Source organism: Mangifera indica, chromosome 11 (assembly GCF_011075055.1).
Source record: "Mangifera indica cultivar Alphonso chromosome 11, CATAS_Mindica_2.1, whole genome shotgun sequence".
NCBI classification, from domain to species: domain Eukaryota; kingdom Viridiplantae; phylum Streptophyta; class Magnoliopsida; order Sapindales; family Anacardiaceae; genus Mangifera; species Mangifera indica.
The window spans coordinates 6,225,648-6,242,461 of NC_058147.1; the positions used below are offsets into that span (position 1 = coordinate 6,225,648).

At 33.4% G+C, this 16,814-nt stretch overlaps 1 protein-coding gene across 1 annotated transcript; it reads right to left on the reverse strand.

Moving 5' to 3' along the window:
• Window positions 1–1,498: 1,498 nt before the first annotated feature.
• LOC123230083 (amino acid permease 3-like) lies at window positions 1,499–3,630 on the reverse strand. The gene is made up of 6 exons (XM_044656196.1): window positions 3,511–3,630; window positions 3,192–3,425; window positions 3,005–3,098; window positions 2,681–2,917; window positions 2,460–2,577; window positions 1,499–2,381 (listed from the first exon to the last, which is right to left on the reverse strand). Exons 1-6 carry the CDS (start codon window positions 3,566–3,568, stop codon window positions 1,719–1,721), a joined length of 1,404 nt encoding a protein of 467 aa, XP_044512131.1. The 5' UTR covers window positions 3,569–3,630; the 3' UTR covers window positions 1,499–1,718.
• Between the last annotated feature and the right edge of the window lie 13,184 nt (window positions 3,631–16,814).

Genomic DNA, 16,814 nt, shown 5'->3' on the forward strand with positions numbered 1-16,814 from the left:
TGAATCAAAATAAACATAATGAGGGTTGGATCCAAACTGACCTAATTTGGTCTCATAAATTGGCCCAATTTGGTTCAAATCAATTTGAATTCATTTAATTTAAATTCAAGCTAAATTTGAGTTATTGATTTGAGTCATAAATTCAAATTGAACATGAGTTAAATTAAATAATTTTTTATTCGAATTAAACTTAAGTCACAAATAAATTTAGTGAGAGTACAACACTAATTTTTTCAAAATGGAAAGAAAGATATAACAACTAAAACATATACAAACGGTATAATATAAATTTTATCTAAATTTGTAGGGTTTTTTAAAAAGTCACGGAGAGTCAAGTGACCCTCCTTGACACCCTCTTTGTCTGCCTTTGGATAACTTCATTATTCTAACACTTGAAAATAATTTAGTCCTCATATTATTGGATTTGTTTCACTATAAATATTACTTGTCACAAACAAGAATAGCTGCTAGGTTATAAGTGATTGACAATCTAACAAAAAACTTGGGTTTGTCTCTCTCAAAATATATATTTACCAAATGCATTAGATCCCTAGACTAAATTTGAAACTTGAAGCAAATTCTGAAACATAACATATATATTTAATTACTGAATGCATTACATTTACATCCCGCTTGCATTTGTTGCTCTTTGCATGGATGGATATTATAAGGTAACAAAGGTGAGAAGAGGAACAAAGAAGCATCTAAGAGAATTGAATGGAATAATATGCCTATTGTTACATTTGCACCATTTTTTAAACTTTTTTCACATTGTTGTAAGTACTATTTTTATTGTTTTAACGACCGATTATTTATATCCTCGTTAAAACTAAATATATGCATACTTTTATTGATAAATATTTAAATTTATCACTAAAAAACTTAAAAATTCATCATTATTGGTAGGATTAACGATATGTATAATTCGTTTCAAATCGTAAAATTGAACTGAACTATTTAAAAATTATAGTTTGTTTTGGTTTAAGTTATAAAATGGTTTTGAAAAAAACTTTATAAAAAAATGAAATTGAATTTGTGAGATAAGCATAAAAATCTTAAAATTATCTATAAATATAAAAATAGAACACTTGATTTTTAACGTAATCCTAAATGCCTTTTTCCTTTATTAGGATGTGGGTTAGCCAATCAAGCCTTACAGGCCACACCCAGGGCCCTTAAGTTTCCAGTTTGGATATAAAAATAGAGATGAAGTTTACAGTTACTGGGCCCAGCGAAACAATTCAATCTCTGAAATGGCTAACAGTAATTTATTAATTATTTTTATAATAAAAAAATATAGTCTGTTTGTAAAAACAATTAAGACAACTTCAGTCTTGGGAGGGAACTCAATTAATCGATAATTGGTGCAACAATAGGGACTTGTATCATTAGAAGTAAGTACACGTAGAATAAAAGAACAGAGACAGAGACATAATAGCATTATTTGACTAACTTTTTGTATTTATGCATTTGGGAAATAGACAAAGTTATATATAAGCTTAAACGAGGAGGCAGGAATTGTTGGATTCTACATCCATGGATGCATTGGTCCTGCTTTTGTTTGAAAGATGAAACAACAGAAAACAGAGAGCAATACAGTGGCATGACTACTTAGGTGATATGAACATTGAACATGAAAATGAACAACAACTGAAATTCCTAATTATAATTCTTCCTTGTCTTGGAAAATGTTGAAGAATGGCAACTAATATTTTGATTCAACTGAATTTGTAGTTGGTGGCAAAGGGTTTATGAGACTCAAGGTCAAGAACAACTCCTGCAACAGACCCAGCAGCGGCAGCTATGGTGATAACAAGGCAAGCGAAGCTTAGGATTTGGAGGCAAAGCCATTTCATGCTCCACTTTGGTATCTTTTTTTGTGTTATGTACATCTTAACAGGGAAATAGATTGTGAGTCGCCAATATCCTCGAGCTCCAAGGAGACCAACAAAGCCGTTAAAAAGTGGAAGAAAGATTGAAATCACAGTGGTTAGGATCACAAAACCTGTCCTCCAAACCAAACGGAAGAGGTTGAGACTGAAGGGTCTAAATCCTGGAATCGGGATTTTAATTGCTCTGGTGATAAAGTCACTGTCTGGGAATCTGGCGGCAGCTTGTTTCTCGATGAATGCGAAGAGGGGCTGGCAGTAAACTTGGTATGCTCCAACAAGGTGGATAACAATGGCGACATTGGCTATGTCAAGCAACCAGTATGGGTCATAGAAACCGAAACCAGTGAGGAGATTTTTAGGTGATGAGTCTCCAAAAGCAGCATAGCCAAAGCAGCCACAGAGCATGTAGAATAAAGTTGTTACTCCAACACATACTTGTGATGCCTTTTTCATTGTCTTTTGCTCTGATGGTGGGGATTTTACTGTGTCCTGTTACATGCCGATTATTCATATGTAAGTTTATAATTTTCCAAAAGGAAACAATATCAAACACTTTCTGTTACATACCTGAATTTCAATGAGGATGATGGAGTAAGAATAGGCAAAGGCTATGTCACCAAGTGCTTGGAGGCTCCTCCAGATCTTTTGAATTTCAGTAACGGTGCCAATGCTTATACCAGTCAAACTTCCCATGAAAGTTCCAGTTTCTGGTCATTAAAATAAACAGAAAAAGTCAAGTTAGCTTTGCTATAACCAACAATTTCCTAAATATCTAATCAGAGCAAAACAGATGCAGATAGCTGTAATTACCTGCAACTTTAGCAATTGCAAGGCCGAGACCAATTGTTGAGTAAGTGAAGGACATGACCGCAGCAACAATGGAGAGCCACCATAACTGATGAAAGTCAGGAATTTGAGAGAAAATAATCTGTGCCACACCAAAACCAATCATATAAGGACTGCTATTCATATGGCATGAACTCTTGCCGCCGCTGCTGTGAAAGCAGTTGGACCTTTGGATAGCCCTGATTGACCAAAAACCAGAAGATTCATTCAGCTACCACTAAAGCAAAGTAAGGAGCATCAATTAACAAAAATAAAATAAAACTTACATCATGCTAGTGGATGAAGCAATTGTGTAGCGAATGGCAACACCAAAAAGATTCAGGTACTGAACACGCCCACATAGCTTAAATTTAGCTCCACCTGAGGATTAAAGATGAAAAAGTAATTTAGATATTTGAGTAAAACAACCCAGTTGCTATATTGATTAAATATATTGAATGTGGTGAAATTTACCAAGGTTCGATCGTACAGCGTCCATGTAAGTATAATTTCTCCCGCCATTGACAGGATCCCCTGAACGGTAACAACCAGCCAGAAGAGTAGAAGTGTAGTAAGTTACAAAAGAGAACAACAACATGACAGTTGGCCCCGTAATCCATCCAAGCTGAGCTGTGGCCCAAGCTAGAGAGAGAACTCCCGACCCCATCACAGCCGTTATTATGTGAGCACTTGCAGTCCAAACAGTCCCTGGTTCAAAAACAGACATGAAAATAATCAATGACAAGCACGTAAAGTCTTAATTTTACTTTTTCCTTCAAGAAAAGTAAATTACCAGTTCGCTTGAAGCGGCCATCATCATCGAAGCACTTGGAGCCGCCTTGAGTAGGCATGTCAAGGGAAAGATCAAACACTTCGTTATGAGTTAGGTTGTTCTTGTCGCCAGTATTCTCACCCATCTTTGTTATCACAGAGAGCAAAAAAAATAAGCCTCTCTTTAGGCGTTTTATAATCTTCTCAGTGAACAGAAATGGTGTCACCACTGAGTCGTTCTTGATGATTATGTGCTAATAGGATTATAGCCATTTATATGGAGAAATGCAAATTAATATTATAATGTTTTCACTTGAAAAGGGCCACTTGTGAATCAAAATTCTCACGTGTATCGCTTCTCCTTCATGGTTATTGTATGCGAATATGTTCCTTTCATCGTTCACTGCCTTAACCAAGAAAGAAGCTATGAAAATGACATGGAGAGAGGACATGATAGTATTAATTAATAATTTTACCAGTCAAACGTTTGATAATGTTTCTCAGTGGACAGAAATGGTGTCACCACTGAGTCGTTCTTGATGATTATGTGCTAATAGGATTATTGCCATTAATATATAGGTGGACATGCAAATAAATATTATGTTAATCTCTCGAAAGGGCCACTTTTGAATCAAAATTCTCACGTGTATGGCTTCTCCTTCATTGTTATTGTATGCGAATATGTTCCTTTCATCGTTCATTCCCATAAACAAGAAATAAGCTGTGAAAATGACATGGAGAGAGGACATGATAAAACTTTCTTTCTTTATTTTCTTTTATTTTTAATTGCTTGCTAATTAAGAATAGATGTACAAGGCAATAAAAAGGACAACTACTTAACAGCTTAAAGAAGGAAGCTTGAAGTGAACCCATATCCAAAACACAATCTTTTTTTAGGGAAATTTTAAAAATTAGGCAAAATTAAAGGGGTATAAGCGAAATTGCTCAAAAAATTCAGGTTAAAGCAAAAATGCCCAAGTTTTATGAAATGACGAAAATGCCCCCATATATAAACACAACAAATTTTCACTGTACAATTCAAAGAAAATTCGAATTTTTAAAGCATCCCACGGCGAACGTCATTTTCGCCAATTTGCTTGCTTTCCGACAACCGAAAATGGAAAATAATGTTATCACATCTCCCGTAATCTTGTTTGGATCAAGTTATTGCTCATATTATTGAGATTTAATTGAGATTTTTCGGTTTGAAATTTTAGGGTTTACGGTTTGAATAATGCTTAAAATGTTTTGATTCTTGGTTGTTTTTGTTGAATTAATTGAGGGGTTTTGTGTTATACAACGTGTAGATTCGATTTATATGAAAATCGATGGCTAAAACGACCAAAATTTGGCCGGAAATGACTGCTGAAGAGATCGGCAGTCCGACTGCTGAAGAGATCGGCAGTCCGACTGGGAACAGTGTTTCTCACATCAAAATCAATAATCCCACGTTCAGCCTAATTTAGGGGGGGAACTTAGCTTTTTAAAACAATTGGGGTGACGTGGGAAATCCTTAGCCCACGTGCGGTTTTTTTGAAATTTATCACGTCAACGCGAGTTTTGCGAAATTAAGAAAATGTCCATATATATAACACAAAAAAATTGCTATTTCCCACGTTAATATTAGCGAATTTACTGTGCATTTCTCTCAAATTTCAAAACATTTTCACGTCACCACGTTCATCCCACGGGCGATTTGATTTCCGTCGATTTTCTTGATTTCCGGCACCCACAAATGGCAAAGAAGGTTAGTATATCTCCCTTAATCTTGTTTGGATCAAATTATTACTCATATTATTGAGATTTGATTGAGATTTTTCGGTTTGAAATTTTAGGGTTTACGGTTTGAATAATGCTTAAAATGTTTTGATTCTTGGTTGTTTTTGTTGAATTGATTGAGGGGTTTTGTGTTAGACAACGTGTAGATTCGATTTATATGAAAATCGGAGGCTGAAACGACCAAAATTTGGCCGAAAATGACTGCCGAAGAGATTGGCAGTCCGACGTGGGAACAGTGTTTCCCACATCAAAATCGTGCATCCCACGTTCAGCCAAGATTGGCTGTTTTTGGGTGGGAAAAGTAGTTTTTTTTAAATATTGGGAAGCTGGGAAAATTCCTTAGAACACAGTGGACCTTTTAGAATTTCAGTTTTCATGAGGGGGTAAATTGAGATTTTTCTTATCTAGGGTTTTTGATTGTGTACTTTTCGAATTTTATATCCGTTTTTTCTGTTCTAGGGTTTTTCAACTTTTAGAAAATTCGAATTTCAATTCTGTTTTTTCGGATTTCATCGTTTTACGAGATATGGACTCGTATTTTTCAGATTTCCGAAGGATTTTTCGATTGTTTTCATTCTAGGGTTTTTCAACTTTTAGAATTCGAATTTTAATTTCGTTTTTTCTAATTTTATCGTTTTACGAGATATGGACTCGTATTTTTCAGATTTCCAAAGGATTTTTCGATTGTTCCCATTCTAGGGTTTTTCAACTTTTAAAATTCGAATTTCAATTCCGTTTTTTCGGATTTCACCGTTTTACGAGATATGGACTTTTATCTTTCAGATTTCTGAAGGATTTTCGATTGTTGCCATTCTAGGTTATTTCAACTTTTAAAATTGGAATTTCAGTTTCATTTTTTTCGAATTTAACCGTTTTACGAGATATGGACTCGTATTTTCCAGATTCCTGAAGGATTTTCTTATTGTTACCGTTCTAGAGTTTTCCAACTTTTAAAATTCGAATTTCAATTCCGTTTTTTTAGATTTCATCGTTTTACGAGATATGGACTCATATTTTTCAGATTTCCGAAGGATTTTCTGATTGTTTCCATTCTAGGGTTTTTTAACTTTTAAAATTCGAATTTCAATTCCGTTTTTTCAGATTTCATCGTTTTACGAGATATGCACTCGTATTTTTCAGATTTTCGAAGGATTTTTTGATTGTTTCCATTCTAGGGTTTTTCAACTTTTAGAATTCGAATTTTAATTCTGTTTTTTCGAATTTTATCGTTTTACGAGATATAGACTCGTATTTTTCAGATTTCTGAAGGATTTTTTGATTGTTCCCATTCTAGGGTTTTTCAACTTTTAGAATTCGAATTTCAATTCCGTTTTTTCATATTTCATCGTTTTACGAGATATGGACTCGTATTTTTCAGATTTCTGAAGGATTTTTTGATTGTTCCCATTCTAGGGTTTTTCAACTTTTAGAATTCGAATTTCAATTCCGTTTTTTCGGATTTCATCGTTTTACAAGATATGAACTCGTATTTTTCAGATTTTCGAAGAATTTTTCGATTGTTGTCATTCTAGGTTATTTCAACTTTTAGAATTGGAATTTCATTTCTATTTTTTCGAATTTAACCGTTTTACGAGATATAGACTCGTATTTTCCAGATTTCTGAAGGATTTTTCGATTGTTCCTATTCTAGGGTTTTTCAACTTTTAGAATTCGAATTTCAATTCTATTTTTTTGGATTTCATCGTTTTACGAGATATGGACTCGTATTTTTCAGATTTTCGAAGGATTTTTCGATTGTTGTCATTCTAGGTTATTTCAACTTTTAAAATTGGAATTTCATTTCTATTTTTTCAAATTTAACTGTTTTACGAGATATGGACTCGTATTTTCCAGATTTCTGAAGAATTTTTTGATTGTTTCTATTCTAGAGTTTTTCAACTTTAAAAATTTGAATTTCAATTTCGTTTTTTCGAATTTAACCGTTTTACGAGGTATAGACTCATATTTTTCAGATTTTCGAAGGATTTTTCGATTGTTTCCATTCTAGGGTTTTTCAACTTTTAAAATTCGAATTTCAATTCTGTTTCTTCGGATTTCACCGTTTTACGAGATATGGACTCTTATCTTTCAGATTTTCGAAGGATTTTCGATTGTTGCCATTCTAGGTTATTTCAACTTTTAAAATTGGAATTTCAGTTTCCTTTTAAAATTGGAATTTCAGTTTCCTTCACCGTTTCTTCTATTGCAATTGGAATTTCGATTGTTGCCATTCTAGGTTATTTCAACTCTAGGACGCACCGGTTAGTCCTTCTGTTGCATCGATCGAGGGTTCTCCCCGAACACCTTCCCCGAAAGTTCAGGTTAACTTTATTTTTAAATTGTCATTGATTGATCTGTCTTTTCAATTATATTATTTATTTAATGATGTTTTGACTGTTTTTCAGGACGAGCGATTATGGTTACTTGCTGATATCCCGAGCTCGACCAAAAAAATTGTGGATATTAGTTCACAGGAGGAGGACTTCCAGGAGGACGATTTTGAGGCAATCCCTATTGAGGTATATCAATTATACTTAGTATATAAATAGTTGTATATACTGGTCATTGAGATGTTCAAAATTTGTATTTTCTAGTCTGCCGAGGGAGCACGCGTGGTGGACTTGACCGTGTTTCAAGATTCTCCAGCTAAACCTCCTCCCGCATACGTGGAGAAGGTAAGATAAATCGATTAATGCTAATTGTTGCGTAAGATGAATGATGAATTAATTATTTTTTTGGGATCATGCAGATGATTCGTACAGCACGTGGTCGGATCGTCCGGAAGGGTCCGCTGGTTCACACCCCGTATACGAATCCACTCAAAGGGAGGGCGAAACGGCGACCTACGGCCATTCCATCCTCTGCCTCTGAGCGTGAGGAATCTTTCCTCATGTGGTACACCAGCGCCGCGGCTTCCGACTCACATGATTTCTACTTCATCGGGTCGAAGTCAAAGGACAGTTTCTGGAGGCTTGTTGTAGAGTTGCGCGAATGGTTGACCGACGATGTGAGTTGTCTATACTATATAATTTGATAAAAAGCTAGATATATTTATTAATAACTAACACGTGAACTTGTTTATACTATTTTAGCATGTGAATTCCTTTTTGGCTTTATTACGTCGGCAGCAGGATGATCACCAGTCGACTATCTCACAGCGTTGGACGACTGCCCACACATTCTTCGGAGGTCATATTGAGATGGCTTGGAAGAGTTGACAGACCACACCGATTGGAGAGTTTGAGTTTTCAGGGCTCTTTACGAGGATGGTTGATGCATCGTACACCCTGGGATTGTTGTACAAACCATGGGGGATGGTCGATCAGGTAGAGTTTATATATATTTCTATTATATTCAATTGGTTAACGACAACGATAAGTAACTAAAATGTCTCATTGTTTATAGGTTTTCATCCCTATAAACTTCGAGAACGCACATTGGGTCGCCGGAGTTATAGATTTCTGTGAGTGGTCGATTACGGTGTACGATTCAGATGTTTCATATTCGGGGAATACAGGGACTCTGGAGCAGTGCATGCGACCATACATGACCTTTATTCCTGCGTTATTAGAGGCGACGACTTTTTGGACAGCTTCTAGGAGGACTCCACGATGTGATCCCCTCACTTTACATCGAGCGTCGGATGTCCCTCAGCAGGGGTTGGGCTCCGGTGACTGTGGCGTCTTTATGTTGCGATTTTTTGAGTGTTTGGCGTTGGCACGGAGCTACGTTTTTCCCTGAGAGTCGTCTACCTCTATGCGTCGACGATTAGCGACACAGTTGTATTTTCATTGTGTCGAGTAGCTCACGGATGTATATTTATAGTTATTCCTATGTTTAGATGTATATATTTAGTGTATGTTCATATGTATATGATATACTTTATTTGTGGTTATATATGGATGTGTATCGTATTTGAGTTCATTTTTTAAATAATCTTGTCATGAAAAAACAATAAAAACGCATAATTACTCAAACATTTACACAATTGAAACAATTAGAGAAAATAAAGTAATACTGAAATAACTCATACGAAACACTAAAACCCTAGAATGACAACAATCGAAAAATCCTTCAGAAATCTAAAAAATACGAGTCGATATCTCGTAAAACGATAAAATTTAAAAAAACTGAACTGAAATTCGAATTCTAAAAGTTGAAAAACCCTAGAATGGCAACAATAAAAAAATCCTTCAGAAATCTGAAAAATACGAATCAATATATCGTAAAACGGTAAAATCCAAAAAAACGGAACTGAAATTCAAATTCTAAAAGTTGAAAAACCCTAGAATGACAACAAACGGAAAATCCTTCAGAAATCTGAAAAATACGAGTCGATATCTCGTCAAATGGTGAAATTTGAAAAAACGGAACTGAAATTCGAATTCTAAAAGTTGAAAAACCCTAGAATGGCAACAAACGGAAAATCCTTCGGAAATCTGAAAAATACGAGTCGATATCTCGTCAAACGGTGAAATTCGAAAAAACTGAACTAAAATTCGAATTCTAAAAGTTGAAAAACCCTAGAATGACAACAATCGAAAAATCCTTTAGAAATCTGAAAAATACGAATCGATATCTCGTAAAACGGTGAAATCCGAAAAAATGAAACTGAAATTCGAATTCTAAAAGTTGAAAAACCCTAAAATGGCAACAAACAAAAAATCCTTCGGAAATCTGAAAAATACGAGTCGATATCTCGTAAAACGATGAAATCCGAAAAAACGGAACTAAAATTCGAATTGTAAAAGTTGAAAAACCCTAGAATGGCAACAAACAGAAAATCCTTCAGAAATCTGAAAAATACGAGTCGATATATCGTAAAACGGTGAAATTCGAAAAAACGGAACTGAAATTCGAATTCTAAAAGTTGAAAAATGAAAATGCCTTTATAATGTAAAATATCCAAAAACCCCTCATATTTATCTAAAATTATTTTAACCCCCATAATGAGTGAGGGGAGTTATATAAATGAAGGGAAGAGTAATTTTGACATTTTAGAAAAAGTTTGAAATAAATAAATAAATATCAAAATACCTTTATAATGTAAAATATCCAAAAATCCCTCATATTTATCTAAAATTATATTAAAACCCTATAGTAAGTGGGAGAGTTATATAAATATGAGGGGAAGGGTAGTTTTGGTATTAAAAAAAGTCATAGGCAATTTTTTTTTGAAACAGTGATTTTGGGTATTTTTGCTTAATAGGAGGGCATTTTGGCCATTTTTTAAAATTTCCCCTTTTTTTAACACTAGGTTTTGAGAATCAAGAGAAACCGAAGGGCCACCATAACTTAACCTAACTCCCTTGAACCATGGGATGCTTTTTTCTTTTTGGTAACCTGTGAAGATTCTTTCCCAATTTCTCTTTCCATCTTGTCCTTCAAATTATGAATGAATGTTATCGAAGGACAAGATGCAAAGAGAAATTGGGAAAGAATCTCCTCTTTGCATCTTGCGACAAGATGTGATGCAAAGAGAAATTGGGAAAGAATCTTCATATATATAATAAAATTTTATTTACAAATAATGAGTATAAATTGTGCACAAACAATAATCAATAAAACTATGTGTATCCATTTTGGGTACACAAATATATACACATTTATATGTGTCATCATGTGATTGAATGATTTTGAATTAAGACTAAAACAATAATCAATCATATAATGACACATATGAGTGTGTATATATTTGTGTACCCAAAATGGGTACACATAGTATTGCTCAACAATAATATACCATTATGTAATTGTGTAATTTTAAATTAGAGGTAAAATAACATCTAATCACATAGTGACATATCGTTATTTGTTTTAATTATTTATATATATAATGTTATTTATAATATTATGTGCACATAATTTTGAGTATCCAAATAATATGTTATGTTCGTTACTTTACTTTTAATTTAAAATCTCTTAATCATATAATAATATATTACTATATGTCTAATTCTATTCTCAAAGTTGTAAAATTGTATATATCTGGTTTTACTAAAATAATTAACATATACTGATATTCATAATATTTGATGTAAGTAATTTGGATCTCATTAACTCTTACGAGGAGACGAGACCCTTTTGAAGTAAAGTTCATTTTGACATCCAAAATTGGCCATTATGTAAATCAAAATCGATCAGTACTAATTCTAGAAAGATGAAAAAAAAAAACAAAGATGTAGCAAGAGTTGATTCTTTTAAAGTAGTAAATTTATATAATTTATTTGTTTATTCATTAAAAAAAACAATTTAGGACCGGAACGTGAGGATGGTTGGTTCTTGACTGCCCTGGCTAAATCACCGGTGACTTCACAAGAGCTCAAAACAAAATGCACCAAAACCTTTCTGTCGACCAAATTTACTTATTGTTCACACTAAAGCATCAATCAGAAACCGAACAAAATGTCAGCAGCAATGTACAGGTAGCAGAGCAGTTAAAAAATATCAGAAGGATTTCTTTTCATAGGATTCCTTTCTGACCTAAAGGCTTTCATTTCAGGAGGCTTTATGGTATCGTATTAAAGAGAAATGGCTGCATTTAGCTATGAAGATAAGTCAGAAAGAGTGACTGGAGTTAGATTTGATGCCATCGATTATGTTGGAGGAAGATCCTCAGGATAGAGAATTGCTTTTTGTTGAAGAATCTTAAATAAAATAAGCTCTTGCTCACACCATCCTTCTCCTTTCAATATTCGATTATAATATATAATGTTGAATCAAATATTTAACTACTCGTAATATCGATTCAGGCGATACTTAATGAGTAAAAAGTTTTGCTTGTTATATGACAGATAATGGAGTTTCAATTCAACTTCAGTCACTTCGTTCCAGGTATAAGCACAGAGGGCTTGAGGTCAGAGTGGAACCAACAGAGAGACTACTTAGAGAAATGAGCTCTCATTTGATTCCAATGATCAAATGGTGAATACAGGTAAGAAAAGAAAACTGATTAGACAGTGTAGGGTGATAGATGGGATGTGGTGGATTTCAGAGGGTGATATAAGTAAAAAATATAATTTTTTTATAAAAAAAAATTATTTAAAAAAATTATTAATATCCATGAGCATATCTAACCTATTCATTAAAACGGATATTTCATAAGTTTCAATTTCTGAGTGATGGACTAATGGTTTTTAGTATTCAAGTTTAATTACATATCATAACTCAATCACGTCCTTATGTGATTGATTTATGCGATAAGTAGGAAAATTTAAAAAAATTATTGGGAGTAGGACTTGAACTCAAGTCTCTCCCTAGGGCAAAGTATGTCATGGGCCCCCAGGCCACATTTGCATTTGAAGGCTGGGCTGGGTGACCATTAAGCCAAATTTGATTTTGATTAATGTGATAAGTAGGAAAATTCTTTTAAAGATTATTATAATATTTATTTAAATATTTCATTGATTTGTTCACCGTTTTGAGTCATCACACTAGGAAATAACCAGGCCAAACCCTTATCGTAGTTTGGTTAGAAAAAAAATGGCATTTAAGAGGTATGTTTTAGACAACAGATATCAATATAAAGTTATCAGATGAATAAAATATATATATATAAGAGATTAAAAGTATTGATAAACCATGTGGTTGACAAATAGATTTGTCAAATCGATGGTTTTCATAAATATTTATCCAAAAATGGGTATGAGTTCAAAGCTTTTAAACTTGTATCCATTTAGACTCAAACTTGAGTATAACAACTCGTCAAGTCTCATACCCAAGACCTTTTTTTTGAGAATACCAAGTTAATACCACTCAAACTACCTTTTGAGGTTATCAAATATATCAAACAAATCATTTTTGTTGTTTGTCAAATTCAAAACTCTAATCTCCATCTCTCTGTTCGCAGGTGTGATCATCCTCTACATCAATCTTTTTCCACTCTTAACTCAATTCTACTCATTCTAAGATGAAATCTTGCCTATTACTGAAAAATTATATAACTAAATCATATACAATTAAAGCTCATGCCTATGCCTTTACTTTTCATTCTCTTTGGAAATTAAATTCTAAAAAGTCAGGGTTGATTTAACTAAAGTCGTCTAAAAAATGGCCAATCAAGTCCAAAGCGAAATAAAACCAAATAATATTTCTTCTAAAACCCTAAAATCCACTAATTTCAGTTTCTTCAAAACCCTAAAATCAAAGGTTTGCACTTTCTTTGTCTAATTTTACTTCTACATTTTTGTTTATTTATCTTTTTTTTTTTTTATGTTGGTTCGATTATGGAGGCATCATAAAAAGGCTTCCGCTTGGTGTGTTTTTTGTTTGATTTATTGTAATATTTGAACGAGTTTAATATTAAACATGAGTAGCTAAATTGAGTATTCAAATAATGCTATTGTTGGACAATTACAATAACCAAAAAAAGTGTTTAGAGTGTAGATGTGGAAAATTTCGGGTTTTCTTTATATTATGTGTTCCTCTTGTTTAGTGATGTTAAATACATTTAAACTTTTAATTTACCTAACTTCAGTTATTGTGTTATTTGAAATTCGAATAGGTTCATAGTGTTATGTATTTTTATACTTTTCCTTTATGAATTTACAACATATCGTAATAGAAGTTGCAGTTTTGAGCCTGAAAATTATTGAGCACCAAATACACTGCTGGTGGGAGATTTTTCATACTCTTGTAAGGTTGTGTTTGGCTTGTCCAGTTCTTATTTTATAAAAATTTCTTTATGTAAAAATCTAAAGCAACATTTGTATCACAACTAAACATGCAGTGTATTTGGTGCAACCACAGTGGTCTGATCTTTGGTGGATTGTAGTAGGATTATCACTGCAAATGTTTCAATTTTGAGCCATGTTGTTGAGACTTTATTAACTTATATTATATGAATAAATATTTATTCTATGATTCTGTGCTCACAAACATTTATACTATATTTATTTTTTATGAGTTTAAATAAAGGAGGGACAGGTTGTTTACAGGATAACTGTTTTACTGAAATCAAGTAACATTTTTTTGTAAAAATCAAAGCAAATTATTAATTGAAATGAGCCCACCTTTTTATTTTGGTTTCGGGGACGACCATTGTTGTTAAATAGTAAGATGTGTTTTGGTGCTTTGAGTTGATTAAACCAAAAAAAAAAAAAAAAAAACAGAGAGGAAATATCATAACATATCAAACGTACTTACAAAAGAAACACTAGAAAATAAATGGAACAAAACTTTAAAAAATTCATTTAACCCAAAATTTCATACAGATTATGCACACACCACATAAGCCTGACAAATTTTAATTACCCCCACTATGGCAAAATTTCAACTACCCGTATTATGTGCGTCGAACATACCCAATTTATGCATAAAAAAATTTAACTAACCATGTAAAATTTTAAACAGGCCCAGCCATATGTGTTGTTTATGAAAAATATTATTTATTTAACCTCCTATTTCCATTAGTTTCCACTATACAAATCATGCATAGCGGTAATTTCATGTAAAATAGAGGAATTTCGTATTACTCGATTCATACCTTCTTTAATCACAATAACATTCATATAAATCAATAAAAAACATAAGATGAAGATGAACAATATTTCAACCTTTTCATTTTCATTTTTGCTTGAAAATACGATGAAATGGTCAAGATTAATGGCAAGATGACTAGTATGTGTGACGACAATGAGTCATATTGGGTTGGGCTAAGCCCAAGGCTTGCACATTTGTGAGCTTTCGTACTAAATCAATCTGTAAAAATATATAGGTCTATGATACAACCTGTGCTACAACAGGTTGTGCTATGTTGGGCCTTTCACAGGCCAGTTTGTTAATTATACAAACTTAGGCTTTGGAGGCCAAAACCATTTTGCCTTCCTTTTTGAACCTTCTTGTGTGCTATATACATCTCAACAGGGAGGTAGATTGCAGGCTCTAAATCCTTGAATTGGGACTTCAATTTGTTCGGTGATAAGTTCATCGTTTGGCTTTTGGCCGCTTGTTTTTCAATGAATGCAAGGAAGGGCTGGCAGTAAAATTAGATAGCAATTAGGTGGATGAAGATACCTACGGCTGCATTAGGAAGGTCAAGTATCAAATACGGGTTATAGAAACCAAAACCAGTGAGGAGATTTCCAGGTGATAAATCTCCAAGAGCAGTCAAAAGCATTCGGAATTGGGTTGTTAGTCCAACACCAATCAGTAAGCATAAGTATGTGATTTCTATGGAGGCAAGCTACTTACACAGCTAATGACATTCAGCTTTTAAAAAAAAAAAACCATGTGCTCAACATTTGGATGAGCATGTTTTACAAGGCCAGAATGAGAAGGTAATAAGAATCACCATGGAAATGTAGCAAAAGAGAAGCATGTACTTCTTGTCTTCCAAATTTTTTATGTTACATATTTTTTAATGAGAAACATACAATGTAAGACCTCTTATTTCATCCACGTGAAGGTGATCAGGATATTCTGGTTGAGTGTTGAAACTATTTATTTATATCCGAAAGCATATCACCTTTTGATATATGTTTACCTTAGACTCTCTTCAGGGTAGAAAAATAGCTAACAAAAAATCTAAAACAGGCAACTCCAAAAAATAAATATACATCTAACATTTTCTTGCATATTACAACCCCAGATGTCCAATGCAAAAGAATATACTCTTTCCAGAACATTAAAATATACATCAGGATAATAGTCCACCCATATTGCCCTCTTTCCCTCCAGCCCAGAGCTTTATCTCAACATCCTTTTAATAATATTTACTTTCCCATTCAGTTAGATTTTGATTGGATCTAATTTTGAACTGAGTTGATTTGATATTGTTCTAATTTGATGTATCTTACTTTTACTGTTTTATAGAGTTAGATTTTTTTTTTCATATTATACTATAATACTATAAATTATACAATATTTCATCCATAATGTTCATTCCGTATACAACCCAATTTCATAACTCTTTCGCATCCAACACATAAGCAATTCTCTGTACCAGGATAGAAATAACAGCTATATCAACATCATTTGAGCAGCAACAAGGAAAACAACAAAGATAATACAGATTCGCATGAAGTACAGCAGCCCTACCCCCATTTCTAACCACAAAGATAGGTAAAGAAACAAATAATTTGATGCAACTTTTTTCTTTTTTTTTCCAGTTTTGATAAAAGAATGTCTTTTGCACACAAATATTTATATACGACGATACAATGCCCATAACTCACAGATTCCGCATAAAGATTCCCATAAATGCAAAAAAAATTCCATGTGAAACACTGGAACCACTTACACTCATCTCTTCTTGTTCCCTCTGAGTTTGAGGGTCACGCTGGTTCATAGCAGCAATTGCTTTAGCCTGCATAAACAAAAATTCAATCTGTAGAATATCCCTGTGTGAAGATAAGAACATTCATAAAATGAAATTCGACAAAAGTCCATTTCAGCAATCAGTTACCACCAAACATTGAAGAGAGGTCATCAACCAAATTCGCAGACAATAATGATGGATGAGAAGCCATACACGTGAGAATTTTCATCCGCAAGTGGCCCTTTTCAGGAGATAAACATAATAATATTAATTTCTTTAACGGATTTCCA